This window comes from Pelodiscus sinensis, chromosome 9, assembly GCF_052426305.1.
Source record: "Pelodiscus sinensis isolate ZL-2025 chromosome 9, ASM5242630v1, whole genome shotgun sequence".
NCBI classification, from domain to species: Eukaryota; Metazoa; Chordata; order Testudines; family Trionychidae; genus Pelodiscus; species Pelodiscus sinensis.
Genome location: NC_143060.1, coordinates 62,552,498 through 62,580,227, shown reverse-complemented (window position 1 = coordinate 62,580,227; position 27,730 = coordinate 62,552,498). Strand labels below are relative to the sequence as shown.

At 41.8% G+C, this 27,730-nt stretch overlaps 1 protein-coding gene across 13 annotated transcripts in view; it reads left to right on the top strand.

Annotated features, from left to right (window-relative positions):
- Positions 1-27,730, top strand: part of RASAL2 (RAS protein activator like 2) — a 248,542-nt gene that overhangs the window by 154,180 nt on the left and 66,632 nt on the right. For 12 of the 13 annotated variants that reach the window (XM_075936872.2, XM_075936874.2, XM_075936873.2 and 9 more), the window contains one exon: positions 22,733-22,839. In XM_075936872.2, coding sequence (XP_075792987.1) covers positions 22,733-22,839 — 107 coding nt within the window. Of the gene's footprint in view, positions 1-10,739; positions 10,895-22,732; positions 22,840-27,730 lie in introns of those variants that run through there. The other variant, XM_089780608.1, reaches the window with a different exon arrangement.

The window sequence follows — 27,730 nt, the reverse complement described above, 5'->3', positions numbered from 1 at the left end:
AACTTACGATGTGACAGCATCCCTGTCCCAGAGAGAACTTAGTCTAAATAAACAAAACAGTTAAAGGGAGGGAGAGGAGGAGGGAAGGGGACACAGATGTAGTTGTGTGTCCAGTTCAACATAGCATGTTAGATCATGTCTGTACTTACTGCACTGGAGATCAATCTTCTGGTGTTCAATTAGCAGGTTTAGTTAAGACTTGCGAAACGGAACCCTGAGGGCACCTCTAGTTGGTGCTAGTAAGTTGTGAGGAGTAAGGAAAGCCAATAGAAGTGTTTGCTCCCATCGACCTCCCACTGTGAAGACGGTGCCAAGCTCAGCTTTAAGGAATGCCGACTCCAGCTATGTTATGTATGTAGCTGGAGTTGTGTACCTTTAAGCTGACTTTCCGGGTCTAGTATAAACCTGGCCTTAGTGTCAAAGTCAGTAGAAACCACATTGGACAGCAGAAGTTTTCAGACCAGTCTAGTGTAGTTTTTAAACTTAAATTCTTTTTCCTAATCTGAATAAGAACCCATGTTTATTCCAAATTCTCTGAAATGTTTTTATGATGCAGAAGAAAGGGTCTTTCAATTTCTATATGTGGGATTGCATTAAGTGGGAGAAATAGCTTTCAGCACCAGTAGACACTTGGGAGATGAACTCAGAGCAAGCTGTCCTTTCTGTGCTTGTTCACAGTAAGTCAGCAGCTTCCACTGCTGGGGGTCAAGCAGGTGTCCTCAAGGACAATAACAATTTGTCAAATTGACTACTCCAGTGTCCTATACATGTTCCCCATTGATTACATAGCAGTCTGGAAATCATCAGACAGATTTTTCTATGTTGATTGTTAGAATGTTATGTCCAGTAAATTAACTGTCTCATAAAGTGGCTGAGAAGTTTTTAAACAAGTGGGCTAAGGAATTCATATAGAAATCTGTCCCCTCTCTTCACCCAAACGGGGGGAGGGGGAGAATCTTTAAAAACCATATGGAATGACTAAAAAGAGAGAGCATTTCCAGATGATGCATATCAGTCTCTCTGTATTTTAGCCATTCAAGCGTATTCTTGTGTGCCTCTGTGCATGACAACTGCTTGACTTCTCTTAGACATTCTGTGCACACCGTGATCCCTTTACACAGGAAACCATGGCAATCATGGCCACTGAAGTTAGTTGTAGATGAGCCACTCTGACCTGGAAGACTAGATTGACTAGCAGTGCATGTTTCCACTGCAAAGAAAAATGTGCCGCAGCGAGTCTCAGGGCATGGGTCAACTGACTCAAGCTTATGCTACCAAGCTAAAAATAGCAGTGTTAGATGGTCCCACTCAGGTTGGAGCTGAGACTCTGAAACCCACCTCCCTTGCCAGGTTTCAGAGCAGGAAGGAATGCCTACACTGCCATTTTTAGCTCTATAGAATCATAGAACTGGAAGGGATCTCTCTAGAAATCAAGTTTGTCCCTGCATTAATGGAGGGGACCAAGCATCATCTAGACCAGAGGTGGGGAACCTCTTTGGAGTCAGGGGCCACTGACCCACAGAAAAATCAGTAGGGGGCCGCACACAAGTGAGAAGCGGGGAGAAGAACCTCTCACTGTGGCCCCCAAATGAGGAGGAGGAAGAAGACACTCTCCACATTCCCTTCACACCCCAGAACCTATGGCGCCCAACCTAATAGGTATTGTGTGCTCCAGCCCTGGGGGAGGCCACAGGGGGACTGCCGTACCAGCCCAGGCTCCCCAGTGTTGGGGCGGGTCCTGGGCCTTAGTGAATCCAGGCAAGCTGAGGGCTGCATCCAGCCCCCAGCCTGAGGTTCCCCACCTCTGATCTAGGCCATCCCTGAGTCAAGCTCTGAGTCAGTTGACCCAGGCCCTGGGACTTGCTGCCATGGTGGGTGTGGTTTTTTCAGTATAGGTGTGTGATGGTTTAGAGAAGTCCCCTTACAGTTTTCCTGTGGTGTGTTGTTCATGCCACTGATGCCTGTCTTCAGACCCTCCGGGGCTGACCACCATCCTGAAGTGCTGGGCCAGGAGCTCTGTTCTCCACCAGCTAAGGTACAGAGTTGGGGTTACCATCCCCTTGCAGAGCTGTACAGACATTGAACCAGGTCAGGGCTCAGCACCCAGGAAACCAATCCCCAAAAGGGACCAAACCCCCAAACAAATTCGCCTTATCTTGTGTAAAAGTTTACACGGAGAAAGCTCAAACAGTCCACTCCCTTTATCAATGAAAGAGAAAGATGCACAGTGGCTGTTTCCCCTACGTACCCATTTTTACAATGGGCTAGATAATAAACAGAAGTGTTTTTAATAAGTATAAAAAGTAGGATTTAAATGGTTGCAAGTAACAGTCAGATCAAAGTAAGTTACTAAATTAAAATAAACAAAAAATGCCAGCTAGTCCTAATCCATTAAGAAAGTTGTTTCATGCAAATTCTTACCCTAAACAGTTACTCTAAACACCTTTCACAAGCTAAGCAGCTCCTAGCTTGGACCCAGTTTTTCCCCCGTTCAGTCTTAGGGTGTGTCTGGACTACAGGGTTTTGTCGACAAAAGTGGACTTTTGTCGACAAAACTATACCTGCGTCTACACTACTACCGAGTTCTGTTGACATAACATCGACGGAACTCGGCAGTTTTGTCGACAGCAGTAAACCTCATTCTACGAAGAATAACGCCTTTTGTCGACAGAGTTCTGTCGACAGAAGGCGTTATTGTATCTACACTGTCCTTTGCGTCTACACTCTCATGTCGACAAAGCGGCTTGCTTTGTCGACAGAACTGGATGTAGTCTAGACGCTTTTTGTCGACAGAAGCCTGTAGTCTAGACGTACCCTTAGATGTTTTCAGCAGGCATTTTAGGTGGTAAGTGGGGGTCTCCTGGGTCTGGCGACTGCCCCATTGTGTGGATTTTTGGGGGTTTATATCACTTTTGCCCAATGCAGGAATTCTTTGTGCTCAGTTCAAACTTTTCTCACCTCAAGTGGAAAAATACAAGCTCCAAAATGAGTTTCAGCATCATGGCCTGGTCTCACATCTTTCTGAGAGCAACCACAGTTTGGACTTACAGGACAAATAAGACTGTGACAGGTCATTGGTTTGAGGTACTGAGTCTTTAGTCTCTGGAGCATCAGTAATGGCCCTCATTAGCACATTTAGAATCCTAAACAGTTCCATACTTCAAATTTCTAACTTCACATACAAGAATGATACATGCACAAAAATAGGATATACAGACTCAGCGGATTGCAACCTTTAAAATGACATGTCACATGATCTGTTTTGCATAAAGCATCTTCAAGTTGTGCGTTTTCATACCCATAAACCAATTATCATAAAGCACGGGGGAGTGTGACAAGATGTACCCTCAGTCAGTCGTGAATCTGTTTTATAATGGTTGCTTGCCTTTGCCGTACAATCTCCTTAAACTAGGGAGGTGGCAGTTATCAGTTAGTGACGTTAATGCAAAGAGAATCTTGAATTTATGGGATTATTATTTACAGGGAGCAAAAACTAATTTCCTTCAAATCATACCACAGAATAGCAAGCAGTTATATGCCAAGTAGAAATGAATTCTAATACAAAGTGACAGAAGTGAGGTTGCTGCTTGGATTGAGTCTGGATTACTTCTGAACATCTTTTTTCTTTGCACACTTGACATGCTTTTAATATTAATTTTTTGTCCTGGTCATCCTTTGGGCATGCAGGAAGAAGCTGCTCCTTATTTGAGCACTGGATCCCCTTGAAAATTCATAAGCAGGAAAGTATCTTTCTGCTTGAAAGAACTATAATTCTGCAAAGTTATATCATTTGTGGCACAAGCTGTTTAGGTTCCTCCCAGGGTCAGACACTGAAACTGACTCTTCCTCCTGCTTTCATCCTGACACGGCAAATTCCAGCTTGACTTACACAGCTTGCAACTCTATAGTCTGTACAGTATTTGGCCCTCAACAGAGGCGGATATAGGGCAGGGCGAGCGGGGCGGCCGCCCCGGGTCCCGTGCTTCAAGAAGCCCCGCGCATGCGCCATGGCGCCACCACATATGCGCCATGGCGCCACCACATATGCGCCATGGCGCCACCACATATGCGCCATGGCGCCACCACATATGCGCCATGGCAAAAGGGGGCCCCATGAAATTGTGCTGCCCTAGGCCCCGCGAAATAGTCATCTGCCCCTGGCCCTCAGTGTTCAATGTTAATCTTGTTCAGACTGGAGGGTGGGAACTGTTTTTCTCTTTTTGGTCCCAGTGTTTATAAAAATCAGTTTTTCAGCAGAGCCTTATTTTTAACCAAATATGTATCTGCTTTTAAACATCGTTTCAAAATGCTACGAGGAGGAAGAGTTTTCTTTTCAATCTGTATGCATAGTGTACACAGAATAATTTTCTTTCAGATTGCTCCTCATGATTTTTAAGGGTTGGGTACCTCATTTGAGAAGCCAAGATTTTTGAGTAGGGGGATCGGTAGGAAGTTTAACAAAGGAAACATTATGGGAGATCCAATTTGTGAACACATGCTTAGAACAAAAGGGCTACTGTTGGAAAAATTCTAGTGATTAACACCAGAAATAAATTAGCCTTCGTGCAATCACTTTTCAGGTTATTGAAGTATTCCACTCACTGGATATTTACAATTTTAAACAAAATGTCTGCTTGCATGGGACATGCATCTCTTTCGGAAAGTTATGATGGAAATTGGATGGCTTAGTAAATAAAACCTTAGCCCTTAGCTCCAGTGAAATGAATTTAAATATTTTCAAGGTAGTTATTAATAGACGCTCAGGTTTCCAAACTGCTAAATGCATAACTTAGTGCAACTGATGGATTCTGCTAAGAGGAGGCCTCGGGCCACATCCAGCATGGAAATGTAATTATTTTGTGCAATGAAGAAAGAAAATAGTATGCAGGGGGCTTCATCAGTGAGTCACTTATGGAAATCTAGGAATCTTCACTGTTAGAAATCCTATCCACAGAGCTCTTGATTACTGTTCCAAGTGTAATTGTTTACTGATCCAATTGAAGTATGTGCAATGGGCGAATGAACAAGGAGAGAGGCGAGGAGTCCTGACACACCTTTTAGACTAACTGAAGTGTTGGAGCATAAGCTTTCGTGGGCAAAGACCCACTTAGTCAGATAACACTTAACTATAGATGACCTATCGTAATGAGGCTTTTCATGACCAATTTCTGATTCTATTAGCTTTTACATAAAATTAGAGATGTTAGCAATCTAACAAGTAAATAGCCCCAGTCTCTTTGCCCATCTTTGAATCTGAACCACAGTTGGGGAGGGGGGGGGGCACTCCAACTGGTCAAAGGCCGCACTTCCATGAAGGGAGTGCGGAGTCTGAGATGGCAGTTGGGTGCAGAAGGGAGCTTGGAGTAGTGGATTGGAGTGCAGGAGGCGTGTGGGGTCTGAGAGCGAGTTTGGGTGAAGGGAGAGGGTGGTAGGGCAGAGACTTGGGGTGCAGGGTTCAGGAGGGGGTAAGAGTGCAGGAGAGGGATTCTGGCCTAGGCTTCAAGATTATTACTGGCTGTGGGGACTTATGCTTCTAGAACTGGCCTTTTTAGATCTCCTGAAAACCACGTGTTGTTATGGGAAGCAAGTCTCTGCCTTAATTATGGAAAGGCTATTGCTTCTCCAGAATTAATAGTGACAGTTATTTGGAGTGTTGAGTAGAAGAAACTCTGTGTTGCCGTTATACCCTTTGATTTCAATCCTGTTCCTCCCAAATTTTGGATTATTGCTCCATTTGAATATGTGGACACCCATTCAGCAAAAAAAATTCAAGTGAAGGTCTGTAAAGTCAATATATTTTGAAACCTAAATAGCAACTGCAAATTATAAATCCATAGTTAGTGACATTTTATATCTTCATAAGTGGATGAGCATCTACTGTTTTTCACCTGTCGAAAGTGCCGCCTCAAACCATTGTGACTTTGAAACCTGCGGAGCTAAGCAGCTTTGCTACCCTGATTTAGAAGTCAGCACCCATGATAAGTCAAGCTGTACAGAAACATGGGTGTTCATATTTTTATAAAACAATTTAGTAAATTATCATTCATAATATATGCAAATACTGGGAGCTTTGACAGCTTCTGATACAGACGCTACGTAAGCACAAAGTTGCAGTAGCATTATAAATCAAAATGTACTAATGTTCTATGCAGGAGGCACTTACAAGAAAAGGAAAAATGGATCTGACTCACACAGCAGACAGTCTCTGACTGATTGACTGATAGGCTCTAATGTAGTCACTGAGTGATCCTTCACAGCAATGTAATTATACTCTGTACACTCAAGGCACTCTTATTAAAATGTTAAAGGTTACTTGAGTACTGAATGAAGGTGATGTGTTTACAGATCTGGAACAGGCGATAGTTCTGTATCCAAGTAGACTGCAGGATGGGCAGCCATAGTGCAACGGTAAATACTTGACAATGTCCCCAAAATGTGGATGTTCGCGAGCTGGAGGGGCCTCTCTCAAGACTTGAAAGGACTAGTTCATTCACCATACGCCAGACCCACCAGTCCTTTGCTCCTCTGCATAAGCTACCAACAAGACTGCCAGCAAAGTGATATAGTGTATTTTTTTAATTAGGTAACTTATTTCAATTATATAATAGCAGCTAGAGCCCTCAACTAAGATAAGATCAGGGCCCCATTGTTCAGGCCATTGTACAAACATAACTCCCTGCCCAGAAAAACTTAAAATCCAAAGACATTGAGGGTGGGCAAAGAGATAAAATGACTTGCTCAAGGTCACACCATTAGTTAAAATTCCTCCTCCTACGCCCTGCCTTATTTACTCATCAAGTCATAGCAAAAATTCATTAAATCATTTTGCATGGGGCAAAATGCCATCGAACAGCAGTGAATTTCCATCCGGATTGCCCTCCTCCAGAGCTGAGCAAATAAGCTGTGTCCCTAATGTAATATTTAGATTCTTTGCTAACCCATCCCATCTTTCCTCCCCGCATACACTTTCAGACTTCATTAAAGGTCATTTCCAATTCAAATGTTGCACACTTTCTCTCTCTGGTTGGAAGACAATTGTTTGTCCTCATTTACTTTACTCCAGACAAATGCTTTTCGTAACATAGGCCTCAGGGTAGAAATAAATATTCATCATGTTTTGAAAATTCGTCTAATGTTTTTTGCAGCAACTTATCTCAAAAACTGCTTGTCCTGGAATATTCAGACGAGACTTATTTGCAAGCCCCAGAGTTCAAGACCCATTTTGAGACAAGGAAAGCATATTTGGGAAATTATTAACAGCATGTGTTCTATCTCTGGCAGGCTATAAAAAGGGGAACAAAGCTGGGAGAGGGTTTTTTTGTTTGGTTTTTGTCTGGGTTTTTTTGGGTGGTTTGTTCGGTTGTTGGTTTTTGTTTTTGGCTTTGTCTAACCCCTTTTTTGCAGCGAGAAACTTCAAAATGTAATCCAATTGCTTTGTTACTATAGTTTATAGCCTAGATCAGGGACATGGGCTGGATCCAGTTCCCCATGGTTAGCCCCTGGCAGGTGGCCACCACTATATTTACCTGCACTTCTGCAGGTATGGGCAATTGCAGCTCATGCAGATCACTGTTCCTGGCCAATGGGAGCTGCAGGAAGTGGCAAGTTATAACAATATCCAGTGGCTAGAAATTGAGGCTAGACAAAATCAGCCTGGAAATAAGGTACAGGGTATAAACAATGAACGCAGTTAATCAGTAGAACAACTTAGCAAGGGAATTAGGTGGATTTGCCATCACTTTAATTAAGTCTTTGTGTAAAGATAGGATGTCTTTCTAAAAAATGTGCTTTAGTTCAATGAAAAAAATGAGTTAAATGTGGGAGTCCCTGGATGAGGTTCTGTAGCCCGTATGATGCAGGAGGTCAGATAGATGGTCATAATAGTCCCTGTTGATCTATGGATTTGTGAATTTCCGTAGTTCAAGTTTAACAGGAGCTGCTTTGTGTTGTGTTCTGTTGGTTGTGTTGTTCCTCAGAGATTTTTAGCCTCATCCTATTTACTCTCGTACTTCAACTTCTGATCCAGTCCAAGCATGGTGATGTCTTTCCTGCCTCCAGCTTCTCAGGATATGTCTGCACAGTACATACTATAGTGACACAGCTGCGCTGGTGTGCTGTAGATGTTCACTACAGCAATGGAGGGGGTTCTTCCACTGATGTAATAAATGCACCTCTCTGGGAGGTGGGAGCTAGATTCATGGAAGAACTCTTCCATTGACCAAATGATGTCTACACCAGAACTTAGGCCCGCTTATCTAAATCGCGGCGTTCTGAGCAATGTAGTTAAGCCTACCTACGCTGGTAATATTGACCATGCCTGAATCACAAAGAAAAAAAAGATCTACATTGAATAACTTTCCCATATTACTTTCGTGTGTAAGCAATTGCTGTAGTTGTCCCAAGAATATGTATTGATGGCTGGGGGAAAGAGAGTCGGTATCAGGAAAAAGTTTGAGAATCTCTGAGGTACTAGATATGTTGAATTCCTAATTGGGCACTTCACTGTTTCCTTCTCCCTTCCTTATACAATTTTGTGTTTTGTCAAGATGTTGCATAAAATCACGAAATGCTGTTTCAAAAAGTCAGCTTTATATTTCTTATATGAATAATAATTTTAAAAATACAATATAGAAAAAGGGATGTTTTCAATCTAGAACACATGGTGACAGTGTCACAGGGAAAAAGGAAGGTGTTACCTAGTGATTCAAGGTTGTCCATTTAGCTGCCCCTAGATAGAAAAGTGAATTGAGAGAATAAAAGGAGATCTAGTGAAATGAGCATTTTTAGTCAATTTTCTATAGAAGATGGCATTCGTGCCTTTCAGCATTTAAATAAATAGCCGTTACAATTAATCCATTTTCAAAGGGGGGATATGAGGACCTTTTTTTATGCACCATATTTCAATTTCCAAAGAAAACTGGGAAGGAAGGAGGAAGGGTGTTGGTGCTGCATTACTACTCAACGTAGGGGTATAAACAGACAAGCCAAGCTTTTCCCACTATGTCTCTGTTTAACTACATCCTCTGTAGAAATAGTCATGCCATCAGTTGGCACATTTTAAAGTCAAAATCATTTTTACAAAATTACAAAAAATGTGTAGGGGGAAAATATTATCGATGAAATATTTCTCATGAGAACACAGGAAATAGCCTCATTTTCATTTTCAGGTCAACTAATTTTTCTATGAATGTATGCAAGACAACTTGGTAATAAGTCTTACATGCTACTGGGGTGTTTCATTTCTGAAATGCACTATTTCCCATCATTTATTTGGATGCAGTGTAATATCTGCCTTCCTTGGCAGATTTTAAAGAAAATATGAACTATACTTGCTACCGGACACCTACGTAATTGCAATTTTCTTCCCTCTTGGGCCTTGATAATCCCATTTTTTCTTCTTCACTTGCTGGCTGGGAACCAATTCTTTGCTTTGCTGATCTAAAGGTTTTTGTTTGGTTTGGTTTTAGGCTATTGTCAGCAAGTGGTCCAGCTCAGTCCTCCTCCTCTGTGCTTCAGAGAGGCAGTTTGTAATGTGGGCCATCAGTGATGCAGTTGTTGGGAGTAGGAAAGGTTGTTTAAAATGAAAACCAGGTTTTCTGAGAGTTGTGAATAAAGGGGTCCTGTCTCTTTAAAATGTGCAGTTTGATCAATCATCAACCGGATCCCTGTAGAGAAAGACATTTTTGATTTGCAGGGCCCAGGAGTCCCTTGCTGACAGGGACTTGTCTTGGCTCGTGTAGGTGTGAACCTATAAAATAGCCTTTTGTGCCGAATAAATCATGTACCATAAGTCCTGAAGAGGTAGATCTGACTTTTTCCCTTGTAAAGTCATAAAGCTGCAAGCCTCCTGTACAGAGTTCCAGACAGTCTTGGTGTCTGGACAGAGCAGAGTTATGTTCTTGTTTGTAAATAAAAATCCATTACAGTGTGGATGGCTCCTGTGAGCCCCCAGCGTAGCTCATATCTACTGACCCCCTTGTTGCCCCGTGGGGAAAGAGCTATTAACTTGGAAGGCTGTAGTGCAGCAGGACTTACTGACTGCTGCTTCTCATTCTGATGAAGAGGAGCTGTTCTAATATCCTTAATGCTGCTGTTGGCAGTCAGAAACAGATTCCATTATTGTTGATCAATGCAGCCGCCATGCAGGAGGAGGGGACAGGGGAGGGGTGGGAGCTTCCTATTCACAGTTTGATCAACCTGCCATTGCATCAACAAATTCATTGTGAGAGAGCCTGGGATGCTGTTGTACTAGCTGAAGCAGGAAGGGACTGGTGAAGAGGGGAATGCAGGTTCTCCAGCTGTGATGGGTTTTTTAAATCGCTTCTAAGCTTTCTTTTCTGACACACACAAGCTCCTGAATTTGATTTTTGTTTAATAGGGTGGTGGAGATGTGTTATACGTAGCTGATTAGCTATTGTGCTGGCTGAAAATTAGAACTGCTTCAGCATTAGGATCCATTTCTTTTTATTTCAATTGTCCTTATATTTTCTTCTGCTTCTTCATCATTTTAATTACAAGCCTTTCCTCCAGCCCCCACCCTTCCTCATTCTCTAGTGCTTCTGCTTGGGCTGAAATCTGGCACAAAGGGATAAGGGACACAAATCTTCCTTTCTGCTCCCCCATGCCTGCTTTATCAACATGGTCTGTCAGATAGTGAATTAAGAGGGGGTGGGTCACACTTGCTGTTTCATGTTGGCAGTATAGTCAGTAACTCAAGTGCTGGACTCCCAAGACCATCAGCTCATCCCCACCCTTCCTTCCCTGCTTCGTACAGTCATTGTATTCTGTATGGAAAAGTTTTCTGGCTGGAGAATGAGTCTCCTGTCTCCTGGTGATGTGGCTGAATGGCTGGATAGCAGCACAGAAGATGAGAAAAGCCTTCTCTCATTTCTTGGTACGGTAGGGTTCTAACCATTTTTAACACTTTACTGGCAAGGCTTTACTACTTTGGGAGGGGGGGCCTATTTTTTTCATTGCAAAGTTGTAAGAGAAAACAATTGAAGGCAAGCTCTGAAATGAGATGGAAGTTGTAATTGGCTGGAATCAGTTAAAATAGTTCCAGCAAAATGATTTGGACAAATGCTGAAGCAGAGTAAAGTGACAGATGTGTAGTACAGAAATGTTTCCTCCCAACTATTCCTTGCAGGTCTGTTTCCTCTTTGCCAGCTGATCTCCGTGTTTACTCAGCTTCTGTCCATGTCAGTCAAATGCACCACAACTTTAACTTAACCATGCAGCGGAGAAGTAATAAGTTAAAGCCGAGGGAAGCAATGGCTGTCAGTGTTTTCTCTTAATTAAAAATTTGTGCAGATTACGTTAGAATTAAAGTCTCAGGCAGAGAATCAGGTACTCCTTAAATATTTTTTTAATCTCTAGAGACTGAATTTTGGGTGCAGCGTCACAGTGAAGTGCCAGATATCACTTCTATTTATATTTTGTTAAACTAATATATAATCAGGAAATTGTTCATTTTACATTTTTTTCCCCACTTTCTTCCCAATACTCTCATATATGTTCTCACCCTAAACATTTCTTATCTCCTGTAGAGAGCCTTTAAGCACTTGCTGCTTCATAGCCCCTCTTTCTTAAATATTTAGATGTTAGCTCTTCTGATCTTTCTACGTAAATTGTTTCCTCGTGACCATTCATGATTTTTGTTAAATTCCCTCCAGTTTGATATCTTCCTGGTTTTGAGATGACTAGAAGTGTGTGCTGTAATTTGTGTACAATTTCAGCTTGAACGCTGTATACAGAGGTTATTTCTCCTCCCTTGGTGTGTATGTTGTGGTATATCTGCATATTATACGGACTTAGGGAACTGGATAAGGTCCTTCGAACATTTTTTTTTCTTTCTATGATGTGGCTGCCACCAGCCTGGACAAATGGGTGAGTCTTCATCTTCAGGCAATAGCTGATCTAGATACTGGATTTTTGTGCCTAGTTCCTCCTCTGTCCAGAGAGCAGGCAGGTTTCCCAGGTTGTTCTGCCTCGCTGGAAGCAGTTTCCTGAAGTTCCTCTCTGCTGAGAAACAAGCTTGCTTTCCAGCCTCAGGAGAACTCCAGAACAGCATAAAAGATGGCAGAAAAATGGAGGACTGAGCATTCCCCCTCTGTGCACATGCTCACGCCCCACAAACCAGGCATTGTGGCCTTCCATGGAACTACCACAGCAAGCCTCAGTAGGGTCAGAAGCATCTTTGAACTGGGCAGCAGTGCTTTGCTTCAGCAGCCTGGGTCCTTAGCTTTCCAGATACCATCAGCACAGCTCCCGAGTCCTATTGCCCAGGTCCCAAAGACGAGCTGTATAGGGGATGCACAAGATAAGATATTGAAAGCAGGAGGCTCTGGCCTTCAGCTAACCACCTCATCAGTGTGTAGAGTCCTTTCATCCACAGACTTCAGCAAGGGCGTCCATTGTCTTTGACTAAATCTTCTCTGCTTGCTCCCTCAGTCCTGGTTTCGGTCCTCAGTTTGCATCTTCCATTGTAATCAGTTTAAGGCAATATCTTAAATTAGGCTCCTATTAAGTATCTAATTTCCCTTTACAGCCTAGTGCTAACTGCCTGAGACTTACACCTGTACTTACTGTTCCATTCTTTACCATGGCACTGAGATGTGGGGGGAAAGCTCGGCTCTGGGGCTCAATTCCCTATGAGAAAAAAATAGTTTGCTGACAGTTTCATAGTTTGTATATTGACTGTTTTCTCACTTAATTGTGAGATACCACTTTCCAGACCCAAGTCCCTGGACACCTGCTGAACAAGTGAGGCCTGTTTTCCCCTAGTTAAGCCCTTCTGCAGGTTCAGAGTCTCAAAGTCCTGTCCTGATGGAGCATAGGCATGAAAGCCTAAATAACTAGCCCTGGTTTATTAAGAGCACTGGGAAACTGCTGCACAGCTAAGTTACAACCAGGACTCTGTTGCATCTGAAAATGCTTATTTCCTGCTAAGTTAAATGACAGTGCACTTCTTAAAGATGGAATCAAACCAAACCCAGATCCAGACTATTATTATTATTATTATTATTATTAAATATTTATATTGCAGGAGTGCTTAAAGGCCAACAAAGACAGGGACTCTGTGTGGTAGCATTGTACAGACATAGAATGAATGGCATTCCCTGGCCGAAAGACCTTATAAGCTGTATAGGCCAGACAAACAAAGGGTAAGAGGGAAAACAAAGCCAAAGTCACATGGAAATCAGTGGCAGAGCTGGATTTCCTGAATCACAGTCCAGTGCTCTACCCACTCGACAATGCTTCCTCTTACCCAAGGTAACTCCTAATCCTAAGGAAACCTGATGAACAGTGACCCTGAAATGGAGTGACTGTGGAGAAGGGGGCACGAGGGAACAGCTCAAGGGAAGAGGAATGTCCAGAATCGTAACTGTACAAAGCAGTTGGGCACAGATAACAGCACTGGCATCAGACTTGATTTGGTCTGGCTTCTTGTGATGCGGGCATGCCCGATGCCAGCTCATGGCAAGGACCACCGGCCTCAGTTGAACAATGACAAATACATAGCGGGAATCAGTCTGGCTCAGCTGTGTGTTAGTACTGGTTGAACCTCTCTAGTTCAGCACCCTCAGGTCTTGGCTGGTGCCGAACCAGAGAGTTTGCCAAACCACAGGAGGTCAATATTGTCTCGCAACATTACCAACACTTCCGCTGCTTGCTGGGCTCTTAGAAGACATTTAGGGGTAAATTAGAGCTAAATAACAGTACAGAACATTGAGAGCAACTGGTGGCTATAAACAAACTTCATGGGACCATGGGAAATTTGGCCACACTCACGATAAATGGATATCCGGCTAGCTAAAATCATGCTGGACCAGAGAGTCACTGACTAGAGAGATTCAATCTGTTGAATTATAAGCATGTTTACTAGGGATGTGAAAGTGTAACTGTGTACACGGTTAAACTCAGGCTCCTGGTATGCATGGGGAGCTTCCTGCCCCCACACCTAATATGTAACCCCTGAAATTTTCAGTAGTTACATGTTTATTTGATTAATTGCATTTTAACATCCCTAATGTTTACGGTTTAGTATTTATGAATGTCTGCAAGTTGCTGCGTGCATTAATCTCACTTCTAGCATATCTCCCATATTATAAGGGCTTATCTACACTGCAGCTTTATTGCATTGTAACTTTCTTACTCAAGGGTATAAAAAAACCCACACACCTGGAAAGGGCAGCAAATTACAACACTGTAATGCACCAGTAGCGTTAGCTACTCCCTTCAAGGAATTGGTTTACCTATAGCTCTCGGAGAGCTCTCTCCCAGCGCTTGTGCCATGACCACAATGTAGCGTTAAAGCACTGCCATGTCTGTGCTTTAAACTCAGCAGTGTAGACAGAACCTAAAATGAGAGCATTTGTATTGTAAGCCTCTCTAACTGTGTAGATCGGCCTGCAGAAGAGAGCCATTCACTAGTGTGAAATGCTGGTTTCCAACGGAAGGTGGTATGCCCTGCCCAACAGGGAAGACTCATCAACATCAGGAAAAATATTGTGAAACATTCAAGAAGACTTTGCTGATTGCTCCCTGCCCCTCTTCTCCCTGAAGATGAGTCATATAAGTGAATTACTCCTGTCAGCTGAATTTGTAGCTCAAAGAGCCGGGGGAAGGGAATGGAACCCCTAATACGAAGAAACCATTTCTCTGTTCTGACTGGACTGTAAGGGGCAAGGCTTTTCGGCATAAACACGAGATCCTCAGCTGCTTAGCCTGAGTTAGCCCTGGGAAACAGAGATCTTTCTTATTATGGAAGCTTCCGTTTCCCTCTGGAATTTAAGATAACTCATTTGTATATGTACGTTTATCTGCTTTAACCTTGAAAATAGCTCTCATTTCCTTTTAATTAATCTGTAGGTAGTTGATTATAAGGTTGGCTACAAGCATTGTCTATGGTGACATTTAAGATGCAGTTGACCTGGATTAAGTGACTTGTCCCTTGGGAGTGGGAATAACCCGAATATTACTGTGATTGATGGTGTAAGGGACCATCTATCACAAAGGCAAACCTACCTTGGTGGCAGGACAGATGGGCATACTCAAGGGGACTGTCTGTGACTCCGTGTGAAGGCTATTCCAGTGCCTGAGGAGTTCACACTTGATAATTGGCTGGTGAAATCTAAATATAGATCTCACAGCCAATTTGGGGTTTGTGCAATGATTTCTAACTGTCTGTCCTGAAGCTGGCACTCTTGTTCGTCAGGCAGTGTAGGACATTGGGTTGGTCCTGCTTTGATTAGATGGTTGGACTAGATCAGGGTTTCTCAACCTATGGGTTGGGACCCAAATATGGGTTGCCATTGCATTTCAAAAGGGTCGCCAGGTGTCTCCACAGGTTGCTCTTAAGGAGCCATTCACACATTGTTTTGAATTGCCCTGGGTCACCAAGTCTTCCTGAATTGTCAAAATGGGTCCCCATCTGGAAAAGGTTGGGAACCACTGGACCAAATGATGTCCTGATGTCTCTTCCCATTCTAATCTTCTGTGCTTCTATGACATCTTGATGCTCTCGTCCCAGTAGTTTCTCTTGACTTCAAATTTGTATGGCTATCTACATATAGAGTTGACCAGTAACAAGAGGTACTGGAGGCAGGTACATAAGAAGTTAAAAATGGATACCTAGAAGCCTTCTCCTGCTTTGTGGAGCAATTAGCTGACATGACGACCTAGATCCTAGAGGGGAAAAACAATCACTATGATCCAGATTTGAAATGGTCACATAATTCTTTCCTAAATATGTGGAAGCTGGGGTTGGTTCACTCACACCGCTCTACATCTTCTATCTGACTTGCATGTGCAAAGTTGGAGGATTCTTGTAACTATGTGAGCACCAGTTTGATAACAGAAACCCCTGCTGTCATTTTTCATTCTCAAATGTCTCTATCATGGTTGTTATTGTCTATTGTTTTAAAATACCGAGTAGTTGGCAGAGAAGCATTTTATTCTTCCTGTTATCCAGTAGTTAATTGGTTGATGGAAAGCTGTAGCAAATGCTCTCACAATGTTTCCTTCGTTTTTTATTCTCTTCTTTACATCCTTAAATATTTGACTTTTACACTTATTAAATTCACTCCTATCTCATGTTACTTTTTGTCATTCCAGGCTAGACTGTACCAATCCATGTTCACTTAATGGTTGTAAGAATTATCAAAGCAAAATTCAGTTGTCCACTAAGTTATACACTGTGGCTATGTCTACACTACGGAGTGCAGGGAACACGTCTGCTCTTCTGACATTTTTTGCAGAAGAGCAGTTGTGCTCTTTCGGAAGCCCTGTAAACCTTGTTTCACGAGGAAGAAGGGCTCTTCCAAAAGAGGTTTTTCTGAAATTTGGCCCAGTGTAGATGGGCCAAATTTCAGAAAAGCCTCTTACGAAAAAACAATCAGAAAAGAACCTTTTTCCGAAAAAGAAGTGTAGTGTAGACATAGCCTGTGAAACTTGCATCCTCTTAATGTTTCGTTCAGCGCTAGATAGAGTGAGCGAGCTTCCGAGCATGGTTCTGGCTGGCTTCTAATTCCAGGTTTAACTGAAGCATTTAATTAAACGTGTAGAACAGGGTTTTAAACTGTTTCCCACAATTCTAATTCTCCCCAAGTGGGAGAATTCAAAGGATGGTGTTTATTCCAAGGTAAAGCCTCAACATTTTCACATGCAGTTTCCTTTTTCATAAAAAGAAATCCTCTTATTATGCAATAGTGGTTTGATGTATCTTATTCATTCACATCTTATCTTTTCCTTCAAGTTCCTTCTGCATGATTGATAACACTCACCCTCTGCTTCTTGCTCCTCCCTTTCATGCTCTTGTCCCTTCCTTTTCTCCTGCTCTTTCCCTTTAACATCTCCATTTTGTAGGCATCATGAAAGAAACCACAACTAGAAACTGTCTGTATGCAGCAAGATTGTTGCTTGAATGATCAGAGAGGGATGAAAGAACATGAGGCAAAAACATGAAGTGCTGTCTAATCACAAATGCCATGACATTGAATATGTATGCTGTACTAATGTAGCATAAATTACCTCAAGGTTTTTTAAATTGTTTTATCCTGACTTATTGAAATGGTTATAGATTTTTAAAAGGATTTAAAATGAATTTGTTCCTCCTTTAACAGTTAACTGTAGAGTGGTCTGTTCACACCTGCAGTTTTTGAATTATTCCCCTTAGTTGAGTGTGTGTGTGTGTGTGTGTGTGTGTGTACGTACACACCTGTATGTAAAACTCTAGATCTTATTTTCTTACCCTATTCCTCCCTTCACCCTTCCTCCTTTTGTTTATTACAATCACTTATTTTGCCTTGTCTCAGTTAAATACTTCAGGGCAGGGCACTGCCTTTCATTCTTTACAGCACCTAATGTAATCAGACCCTGATCCTGATTTGAGCCTGTAAGCATTATCACAACATAAATGTACAGTAATAATATGTCCTCATAAAACAAATTCCTTAAGGTGGCAAAATTAGTAAGGTGAATGTTAAACCCCTCTGCTGTCTTTGATAACTACAAAATGTAAAAAGGCAGGTTCTTTGAGACATAATGCCTGTTGTGGCGAAGGATTAATGGTATAGAAGGGGCATCATCTTTACAGAGTAAAAACTAAAATATGACTACTGGAGTTCACATGTGGATGAATCATTGGTTGAATGTCTAAAAAATGTCTAAAAAATAGAGGTGTCAATTGCTAATTCTAGAATTCTAGAATTATCTTCCTGTTCACTTCATGTTCTGATGGGGGTTGATTCTTCTTTTTCATGGGGGTGCAGGCTAATTTGGCTAGCTAAAAGACATATAAATGTTTTTTTGATAGCTGGGGCCACCTGTATCTCTTGTTGGGTATGATAAGAACAGCTAGAGATTGATAAGCATAGGTAACTCTTGGTTACTGTTGGGGGACAAGGAGAGACAGAGTCTTAAAATTTTTGACAATGAAGCTGAGTTGGGACCAAGTTGTCTGTGTAACATTTTTTTACTCTTTCCATAAATAGCTATAACAGTCAAGTACTGCTAATACACATGGATTTTACCAAAAGGGGAAAAGTGAAATGATAGAATGCTGGTAAACTCATCAGTAGGGTTATAGAATTTGCCAAATGTTCAGAGTGGTGAGTCAGGGGAGAGTAGTACATTTCATAAAGCCTCCATGGTCCGGTATATAAGCCATTGTGTTGTATATTGCTGAAGGCTGATGTGTGACCTACATATAGGCTGGAAACTTTTTAAATGATCACAGGAATAGAGAAATTGCCAGACAGAATCAGACCCTTCTAGGCCAGTATCCCATCTCTGACAGTAACTAGCATCAGATGCTCACGGAGAAGTCATAAGTACATCACAGTTGTCAGATGTGAGATAATCTGTGTCCAACAATTAAGTCTCACCCAGTACTCTACTAATTAGAAACTGTCTTAAGCCCTAAAGCATGTGATTTAATATCCTTTTAATAATTTTATAGCAATAACAATTAGAACCCTGTTCTTATTATCCCGATAAATGTCTCCTCTTCTTTTGAAACCACATAAATTATTGGCCTTGACATTTTCCAGTGACCGTGGGTTTGATTGTCTCATTGCATAGTGTGAGGAAGATGTACAGTATTTCCTTTTATTTCTTTTTATTATTTTTTTTTGGCTTTGACTTTTTCACTTGTTAATTTAATTGAATTTCCTTATTATTCTGACAGAGAGAACAGAAGCTCCTGTTCTCCATAGCGTTCACTGTTTTGTAGACTTGCTCCCTCTTAGATGGCTCCTTTCCAGGATAAACAATCCCAATCTTTTTCATTTCTCTTCATACGGTATTCCATGTCCTCAGTCATTCTCATCATCCTTCCCTGAACCTGACTGATCAGGCGATATCCTTTTTTGAGAGTGACCAATATTGCACATGCTACTCCAGACAAGTCAAAGATTGTTCATACCCTCTTGCCTGTCCCTAACAGAGAAAGGGCTCCATAGTAGGATGCAAGGGTCCACAAAGACAAGGATTCAAGCTACAAAAGTCTGGAAATGACAAGCTACTGTCCTGGAAATCTAGAAGCATGTGGACCATTGCTCCCTTGTGAGGCCTTGTAGCTAAGTGTCTAGCTAAGATGACTGAAGTCAGTGGAGAAGGGTGCCTGCCATCTGCCATACCAGTACCACCTGCTGGACACTTAATGAAAGTGTCTTCCTTGAAAGAAACCATTCTCCTGCCATGCTGGCCAAAAGAATGACTAATCGCTTGCTACAGTGGGAGGAAGATATTACCATGCAAAAGGATGAAAAGGGTCCCAAGTAGATCTGTTTTCACAGGCATCTGGCATTTCTGAGTAATTGCCTCTGCTAGTTTGCAGATGACTAATATTACTTAACACAGATAAATGAGGTGATGAATTAAAAGTGCCCCACAGGAATGTTTACAACTTTTTTTTTTAAGATTGGGAGGGGGGGAATCCATTTATTTTTCAGGGGTTGAAAGACCAATTGAAAAGGTTTCAGACTGTTGTTTATCCAGAGAAACAATGTGATTTGTCTCTAGTCTTGGCCCCAGAGAGGTGAGCCATGCAGAGAACGATTGAAATTTAATACTGAGACTATGAAAGGTGCATCGATTTTACAGCAGGTGAAAACAATGCAATAGTAGTATGTAGCATGAGTCGGGGGAGGCAACCATCTAATAGCTGCCTAGTAGCAACAGTATAGATTTTCCACCCAGCTCAGCAGAATTGTTTTCTTAAGGGCACAGTAGTTGCCTCACTTCTGCTTCTAGGGCTGGAATTAGATGAGCCGGACCAATTTTACACTTAGACGGTTTAATTTTCATTGGGACCGATCCTGCAGGTTGCTAATCTGCTCCTGCTGATATTTTTTGTTGTGTTTCTAATTGATTACAAGCATCTTCTCTGGATTTTTTCTCCTGTCCTCACTTAATAGACTTTTATGAATCTTCTGAGCATGGAAGAAATTCCTTTTAGTGCAGGAATCCCAGCATGTTTTATCAACAGATACTATTGTAGCAGCAATGCAAGTTTTGGGGGAGTGAAGCACAGATTCTTCTCAGCTCTCCTTTGGTTTGATCTTATGTCTCTCTGTAATTCTCTGTCCTGGGAAAGAACCACCCATTGTTGAAAATGGTAGGGTATTAAGTCTTCTGTTTTCATTTATGACTCTGCAAAATCAGCAGTGTGTTAAATTACTTGGGATGCTTTGATGATGTGAAGTGATTTCCTCTGTGTGTGAAATGGAGAAAGCCAAAGCTGTTACATTACTTAATGCTCTTTGATTTGATGTAAAGGAGTTTATTTTGGCCCCAGATTCCAAATGGATAGATCACTTCCATTTCTTTTAATTAAATTTTCACCAGCATTTGATGATTGCAATATATCTGTTATGGCTGCCTCTCTGAGTATTTGACAGGAGAAGTTTTATGCTACATGCTGTATCTACCAAAGATTATGTCAACACTGAAAGTAGAAACCTGCAGGTAGCCTGTGCCAGTTGACTTGGGCTCTGTCTGAGAGTCTGTTTAATTGTGGTGCAGATGCTCAGGTTGGGGGGGGCTGAGCTCTAGGACCCTGTGAGGTGGGAGAGTCCCAGAGCTCAGGATGCTGCCTGTGCCCAAATGTCTACCCTGCATTTAAAGAGCCTCTTTGCCTGAACCCCATGAGCCCAAGTCAGCTGCCAAGGGCTAGCCACAGGTATCTAACTGCAGTTTGTAGATATACCCTAAGCTTTTTGCTTCCTGCCCCCGCAAGGGAAGAGGTAGGGACATGATGAAGACAGTTGAAATAAAACAGCAACGTATTCTGAGAGTGGAATTGACCATGTTCAATCCCTGGTCTACCACTCACCCCTCTCTAGGCATTCTGTTCTCTAAAGGTACTCTGTCATGCAGTCGTCATCCAGTCCTGAAACCAGGAAATGGCTGGTGCCTCCTAGGTTATGAAGGGACTAGTGGTAAGCATCAGCCAGTGGAGAAATATCACTGAAAGCTAAGGGTCTTTCTGTTGCAAGCTTTGACAGCTTGATTAATTTATTCTGTGTCAGCAGAACTGTTTGCATCAGCTTCGTGGTTTTGTACTAAATGCTGTGCTCTACCCATTTACCAGTGTTAGCTAGTGATCAGTGTTCAGCTCTCTGTGTAGCTAATTTTGGAAGCTGTTCTCTATGTTAGCAGCTCTTTAATCATTGATGCTTAAAGGCAGTTGAGAGACTTTTTCATTTTTTTTTTTAAAGAGAAAGCATACAGTAGCGGGATTACTATTTTTGCAGCAAGATCCTATTTTCTTTCTATCAGAATGATACACTTTGTTTTTTTCCTTCAAGACTTCTTGCATGAGATGTACTATAATATGAATAAAATAGAATCCAATTGGCAAAAGCATCACAGGTAATGTTCTTCTTGGAAAAGGGTTTTGGTGGTGGTGGTGTGGGGGAACGGTATTGATTATTGTTGAAGAAATCCTTGATCTCTTAGAAGCAGCCGGCTGTAAATTTCAGTAAACCTTTGTTGTTGCTGTGACTCAGGATATATAGTGAAATTTTGTGTAGCTGAGGGGAGCCGGCAGTTGGGCGTCTGTTAATAGCCTGAAAGTAACTAATGAGGATGTGCAGTCGGAACGATTGATTGAATAGCTGCAGTCCTGTGTGTTTCTTTCTCGCGCTCTCTGCAAGCTGTAAAGCGGGAGGGGGAAGAGAGAGAGAAAACCAGCTTTCTCTTAAGTGGAAGTAGCACAGATCCCAAGGGCCAGAAGGCCAGAAATGGAAGTTTAAGCTGCATCTGTCTTTTGAAAGGAAACCGGCAGGAGTCAAAATGTCAGTCTTTGGAGTCACAGTTTACTCCTTTTCTTTAAGATCCAGAAGATAACAATGGACTTTTTCTAAGGATGTGGTTTTTCATATCCATATTGAGAATGTCTTATTTATGAAGCTGGATTCCTGTAAATCTAGTATTTGAACTGGAGATGGGCAGCAGTTGTGATAAAGGTATGAGTGCGTGTGTGTGGTGTGTGTGTGTGTGTGTGTGTGTGTGTGTGTGTGTGTGTGTGTGTGTGTGATTTTATAATGTGCATACTTGTATCAGTCTTTAAAATCAGATATGAGCACATCTGCTCTAAAGCTTGCCAGATCTGCCTGCACAGATATAGGATGCCAAAGTCATATTTTACTAAGGTCATATTGACAGAACAAGGAGAAACTGGCCTATTTTTATATCTGCAAAGGTATATATGTTTTATACAGGCAACTATGAGTCTTCTGATGGTCTCAAAATGTGACTCTGCTGTTGGCTCAAACTATCTTCATGCGATCGAACTTTGACCTTTGTCAAATTATGTTCAACATAGGATAAAATCATGATTTCCCTCTGTCACAGATTTTCTTTGGCAATGTTAACTACTACCTTGCTGATTGTAAAAATAAATCAATAAATAACAATTGAAAGTTCTCTGAGTTGTAAGTAGCAAGTGTACAAGGTGGCAGTGCATATGAACATTGGGCTTCACCAATGTATGCAGTCAGAACTGTCTATTGTATTTAAGACCAAATCAGATTCCTGATTTTAACTTTGTTGCTAGTTGCAATGTCTCTGTAACTTACTGGGGTAGCAAGCAATTATAGGCTAATATAATTTGGCTGTTAGCTAGTACATCTGAAAATTTGTGAAGGCTTCTGTCCAGAGCAGGATTCCTTATATGATTTTTTTTTTCAATTCCCCTTACCTACCTTCTTTACTGTTTCTTCTCCAGAAGTCCCAGCAGAGAGGTCTCCTCGAAGACGGAGCATCTCGGGAACCAGCACATCCGAGAAAACCAACTCCATGGATGCATCAAACACCTCTCCTTTCAAAGTCCCAGTAAGTGCGCCTTACTTCCAAAGGAGGGATGTCTTCCCATTGAATTGGGGGTGGAGTTTAAGATATCCTAACAAATCTAGCACTCAGTCTATTGATTCAGAGTGGCACTTTAATAGTACTGGCTGCCAAAAGACATGAATCAGCTGCCGTAGATGATCATGGCGCATCTTCTAGGAGACCCAGGTTTTACCTTTCCACAAGATTTGATCTAAAATTAGTAGTCACGTAGACTTGAAAACCCAACGATGAGGTGATGAGTAGCCTAATTTCAGTATGCCCTAGGTAAGCAGGAGATTGCTTTGCAGTCTTCACGTTGGGTATATCTTTTCTTGTCCATGAAAGAACTTTAGGTGGTGATGGCATGTATATTTTCCCTTTATCAGTGGAATGAATTAGAGGTCTGAAATGGTTAACAATTTATTTAAAAGCTAGAGATATTTTTCTCTGCACATGTGTGTTAATTTGTCTTAATTCTTCTGGCTGTTAGTTTCAATTTACCTTTTCATATAAGCAATCTGGCTTTTCTTGCCAACCTCTTTAGATTCCAATTGGGATACTAAAACCTACAGCACTAAGGCTTTTCTGTTGTTCTGATTAGTCTGAAAGAAGAAGGTTCTATCAAATCCCAAGTCAAGGTAAAATGAAGTGTTCTTTAATATTTCTCCAATAGTTAGACTTCGTTGTTGTTGTTTTTTTTTAAAAAAGGCAAAATCCAACTCTCTTCTTTTAGAGATCTTTGTTTCTCTTCATTGTATGTAAGGATTTTTGAAAACTTGAAAATTTAAAATGCTTGTCTACATATATTTTGGGCCTTTTCTGTGTGTGTGGTGAGCACTGATTTCCCTTTGTGTTGTCGTCTGTGGAGTTGAGGCCAGTAGAGCTGCATTTTATTTGTGAGCCCCAATCACCTTCAAATCACTGAAAATCACCCAGAATACTCACAACTTTGAGAAGAATCAGTCTCGGCTAAATTCAGATACAGACCTGTTGTGCTTGTTTTGAGATGAAAATTGTCTCTTGCTTTTAATGTATAAATAAATGGTGGATTATTTAATTTTACAATCAATTTTTTGCCAGTATTAAGATGGATTCCGTTTTATTAAAGTTACTTTAATCTGAGCCAGAACTTTCAATGGTACATACTGGGAGATCACTGTCCAGGAGTAGTTATCCAAGCTTGGCTCCTTTGTCTTTCTAAAAGCCTCATAATGAGACCGAAAGTGTTGATACATGTTGAGGGACCACCTCTTCATTTTAAAAGAGGAAGTAAATTTTTTCACATTGAGATACAATTACAGAATGTACTTGTTACAACTTTATAAAATCCTAAAAACTTTTCTATATGCAATGAACCCCTTTCAGTTTTACCATAGTCAGAATGCAGATGAGTATCATGAGGATTTCTGGGAACTGTTGTAAGTCCTAGCAACTCTTACCTAACCCATCTGTATTGATAAGAAATTCCACTGAGTCTGATAAGTTTGAATGTATTGCAGTGTTCTGTGTCTGCTGCTTACCTATAAATCACACACAAGTTTTGGAGAAGCCGTGTACCAAAACCCTTAATGTTGGCCTGGGTTTTTTGCTTTTTATTTCCATACTTGTCACTCTTTACTCTCCTTCTCAAATGCTTTTTCTTCAGTTGCTTTGTATTGTCTCTGAATTCAGGTAGTTGTTAAGTCTTCAAAAGTATTTCTTTTCACTTATTTTTTTTTCTTCAACACTCACTCTTCCTTCCTGTGTGTCAACTTTTCCAAGTTAATTTTTCTTCTAATGCTGCTTTGGGTACATCTTACTTTCCTCTTTCCTTCTTGCAGTTGTGATATGGTTTTGAGGTAAAGAGGTGCCAGAAGTTGTCCACCCCCTCTCCTTTTAGTAGTACAGGCAGTCCCCGGGTTACATGGATCCGACTTACATTGGATTCCTACTTACAAACGGGGTGAGGCAACTCCACACTAGCTGCTTCCCCCCAGCAGACCAGGGAGATGCAAAGCTAGCACCCGCCCCCAGCTGACCAGGGAGACGCAGAGCGGCTTTTCTCAGTAGACACCTCAGCTTGAGAATAAAGGACTGAGGGAAGTGAGGTGTGGGAGAATAAAACTGAGCTCTGGAGAAATGTTTGGCTAGAGTTTCCCCTACAATATGTACCAGTTCCGACTTACATACAAATTCAACTTAAGAACAAACCTACAGTCCCTATCTTGTATGTAACCCGGGGACTGCCTGTAAACAGCAAAAAGTAAAAGCTATTGTTGCCACTTGTGCTCCCCTGTTGCCCTAACCACCTGTGTAACTGTGGGCTTGCTATTATCTTCCTGATTTGTATATAAAAGACAACAGCCTGGCTGGTTTCTGTAGGCTTTTCTCTGAATATGCAATCTCGTATGCTGTGGTTGTTATCAGGCCACAGTAAAGATGAGATGAGACCGGCCTGTGTTTCACACCAACTGCTGGATGCTGCAGCTCTCTAATCTCATTAAGTTAATGGCTTGCTGGTAAAAGTCAGAGCATTTATAAGCAGAGATGGGCGCAGACCAAAAATGTTGAATTCAAACACCCTTCTAACTTTGTGGATTGGATCCAGCTCTACTAATGAATAGAAATCCCCTCTGGAATAATCTCTTGATTCACATTAAGTTTTTCCTGGCACCAGAAGGGCTAGATCTAAGAGGGGGTAAATGGCATAAGTATTATAGAAGTGCACTATCAGTGGTCTGGGAATAGAAGGTGTGGCTTTCATAGTATTAAGTTACTTGTGAGTTTTTCTTCATCTTATAGCTACTCATTTTTAGACAAGAAGAGCACAGGAACAGAAAAGCACCTGGTTTTGTTCTTCAGTCGTTGATACTTGCCCGGCACATTTGAGGGGGCAAGCCAGCAACCTGTGCCTTGTGCTTTTTCAATGAGGCTTTGCTCCTGGCTTGTGGGTTTGGTTTTGGGTGGAAGAGGGGAAGGGCAGGGCAGGTAGAGTTATTCCAAGATTTTGAAAATAAATTACATTTACAGTTTGCCAAGCTTCTGTTCTCTCAGGTAAGCTATTTCAAACTCTTACTCGTGATAGAACATTGATTTCCGGTACATTCTATGTGGCTTTTCCTTTTAAACTCCAAACGGTGGTAAGCAAACAGAAAAAAGCATCGACTTCATATGACCGTTAATGGGCCTTTGTCCAGAGTTTGGAGTTTTGATTTACAAATGCATGATGCAGTGTAAGTGAACATTCTTTCCAAGAAAAGTTTGTTGTTGTTTTTTAAATAATCGCTTCACCAGTGGTCGTTGGGAATGGTTTTATTTAAAGGGTTGGCATGTAAACTTCAGGAAATGCAGTTTCTCTGCCTCCTATATATGCATTTGAAATCATGTTCTTCCATGAAAACTTACTGTTGGGTAATCTCAGTAATAATGCATACGCATTCTTTGGTTTCCCCATATCAGTCAGCCCATGCTGACTTGAGTATATGGAATGTGGTTGTCTTGTTTATCTCCCATAAGAGGGAGTGAAGTTGGATTCTGCTGATATTGGCAGGGCACTACAGAAGGGATAAGCAAAAGCTTGCGTTTAGAGATAAGAACTGTTAGTGTTTGGTCTTTTCTTCCTTCCCGTTCCCCCAAATATGTTAGTGTTAGGTTACTTGGGTTTCCCCCTGGACTCAGAAGTGTTACTGCTCACTCCACAATTGCCAAACAATTTTTTTTGGGGGGGAGCGAGGCACAAAATGTTGGAAAAAAATGCAGCTTTAAATAAACCCACTGAACATTTGTGCTAAGCAGTTAGAAAGGCTGATAGAACTGATCCACCACCCGGCGTGGTGGTAGATGCGTAGGCAACATACCAGCTTTCCTCTCCTACGTATGCACTGTGCTTTGTCAGTGCAAGTCAGTCTTCCAGAACCACATCTGCTGTTTCATTACTGAGCCATTGTATCCCTCTGACAACACCACCATCCCTTCCTTGCTATTCCATTTGAACTGGGGAGTAGGCGAGAAGATGAGAACACCAAAATATTGAACCCCCAGAAGTGACAGGACAAAGGTGTTAGTAACCCATTGCAAAAACCGGGTCCTTCACCAACACCTCGCTGGTTTTGGCTAGTTTTGTTGATTTATTAAAATCAGTACAGATATTATATGACTCAGTAACATACGTGGGCACTTTGGGGGGGAAAATAGAGGAAAAACAGACTTGATGGCACACACAAATATGAGCTCAGCAGGGCAGGGTACAGCCTCTGAAATAAATGAAATGATCTACGTGGGAACCCTGCATGAATAGTGATGGGATTGGCTTCTTTGGTTTGTCTCTGGTTCAGAATATAATTGGATAGACAGGAACAGTGCACTTTATAAGAGTCCTGCTAAATTGAACAAAAGACACTGCAGCCAGCCTAACCGAAGGTCAAAGCGTGATGAGATCTGACTGCTACTCAGATTCATATCTTGTGCCATTACGAGACCACTGATTGTCTCAGGAGCATTGCTCCATTACAGTCAGGTTGCAAGGCTGGAACAAGTCTTTGCTCGTGTTTGGCCATGTTATCCTAAGAGAGTGGTCTCGATCTTTTAAAGCAGGAGATCACTTTTTTTTAAAGCAGGAAATCCTGCCCCTGCTCACTCTATCCTCCCTCTCTTGCCCCTCCTCACTCACTTTCATCAGGCTGGAGCAGAGGTTTGGCGTGCAGGCTCTGGTCTTGGATTAAGGGATCTAGAGTATGAGAGGGGCTCTGAGCTGCTCCTGGGGCAGGCAGTTGGGATGTAGGAGGGGTTCTAGGTGCAGGCTCTGGGATGGCGTTTGGATGCAGGAGTGATCAGAGTTGGGACAGGGCTTGGTGTGGAGGAGGGGGTTCATGACTGGGGTAGAAGTTCGGGATGTGGGCTCCAGCTGCACTGCTTA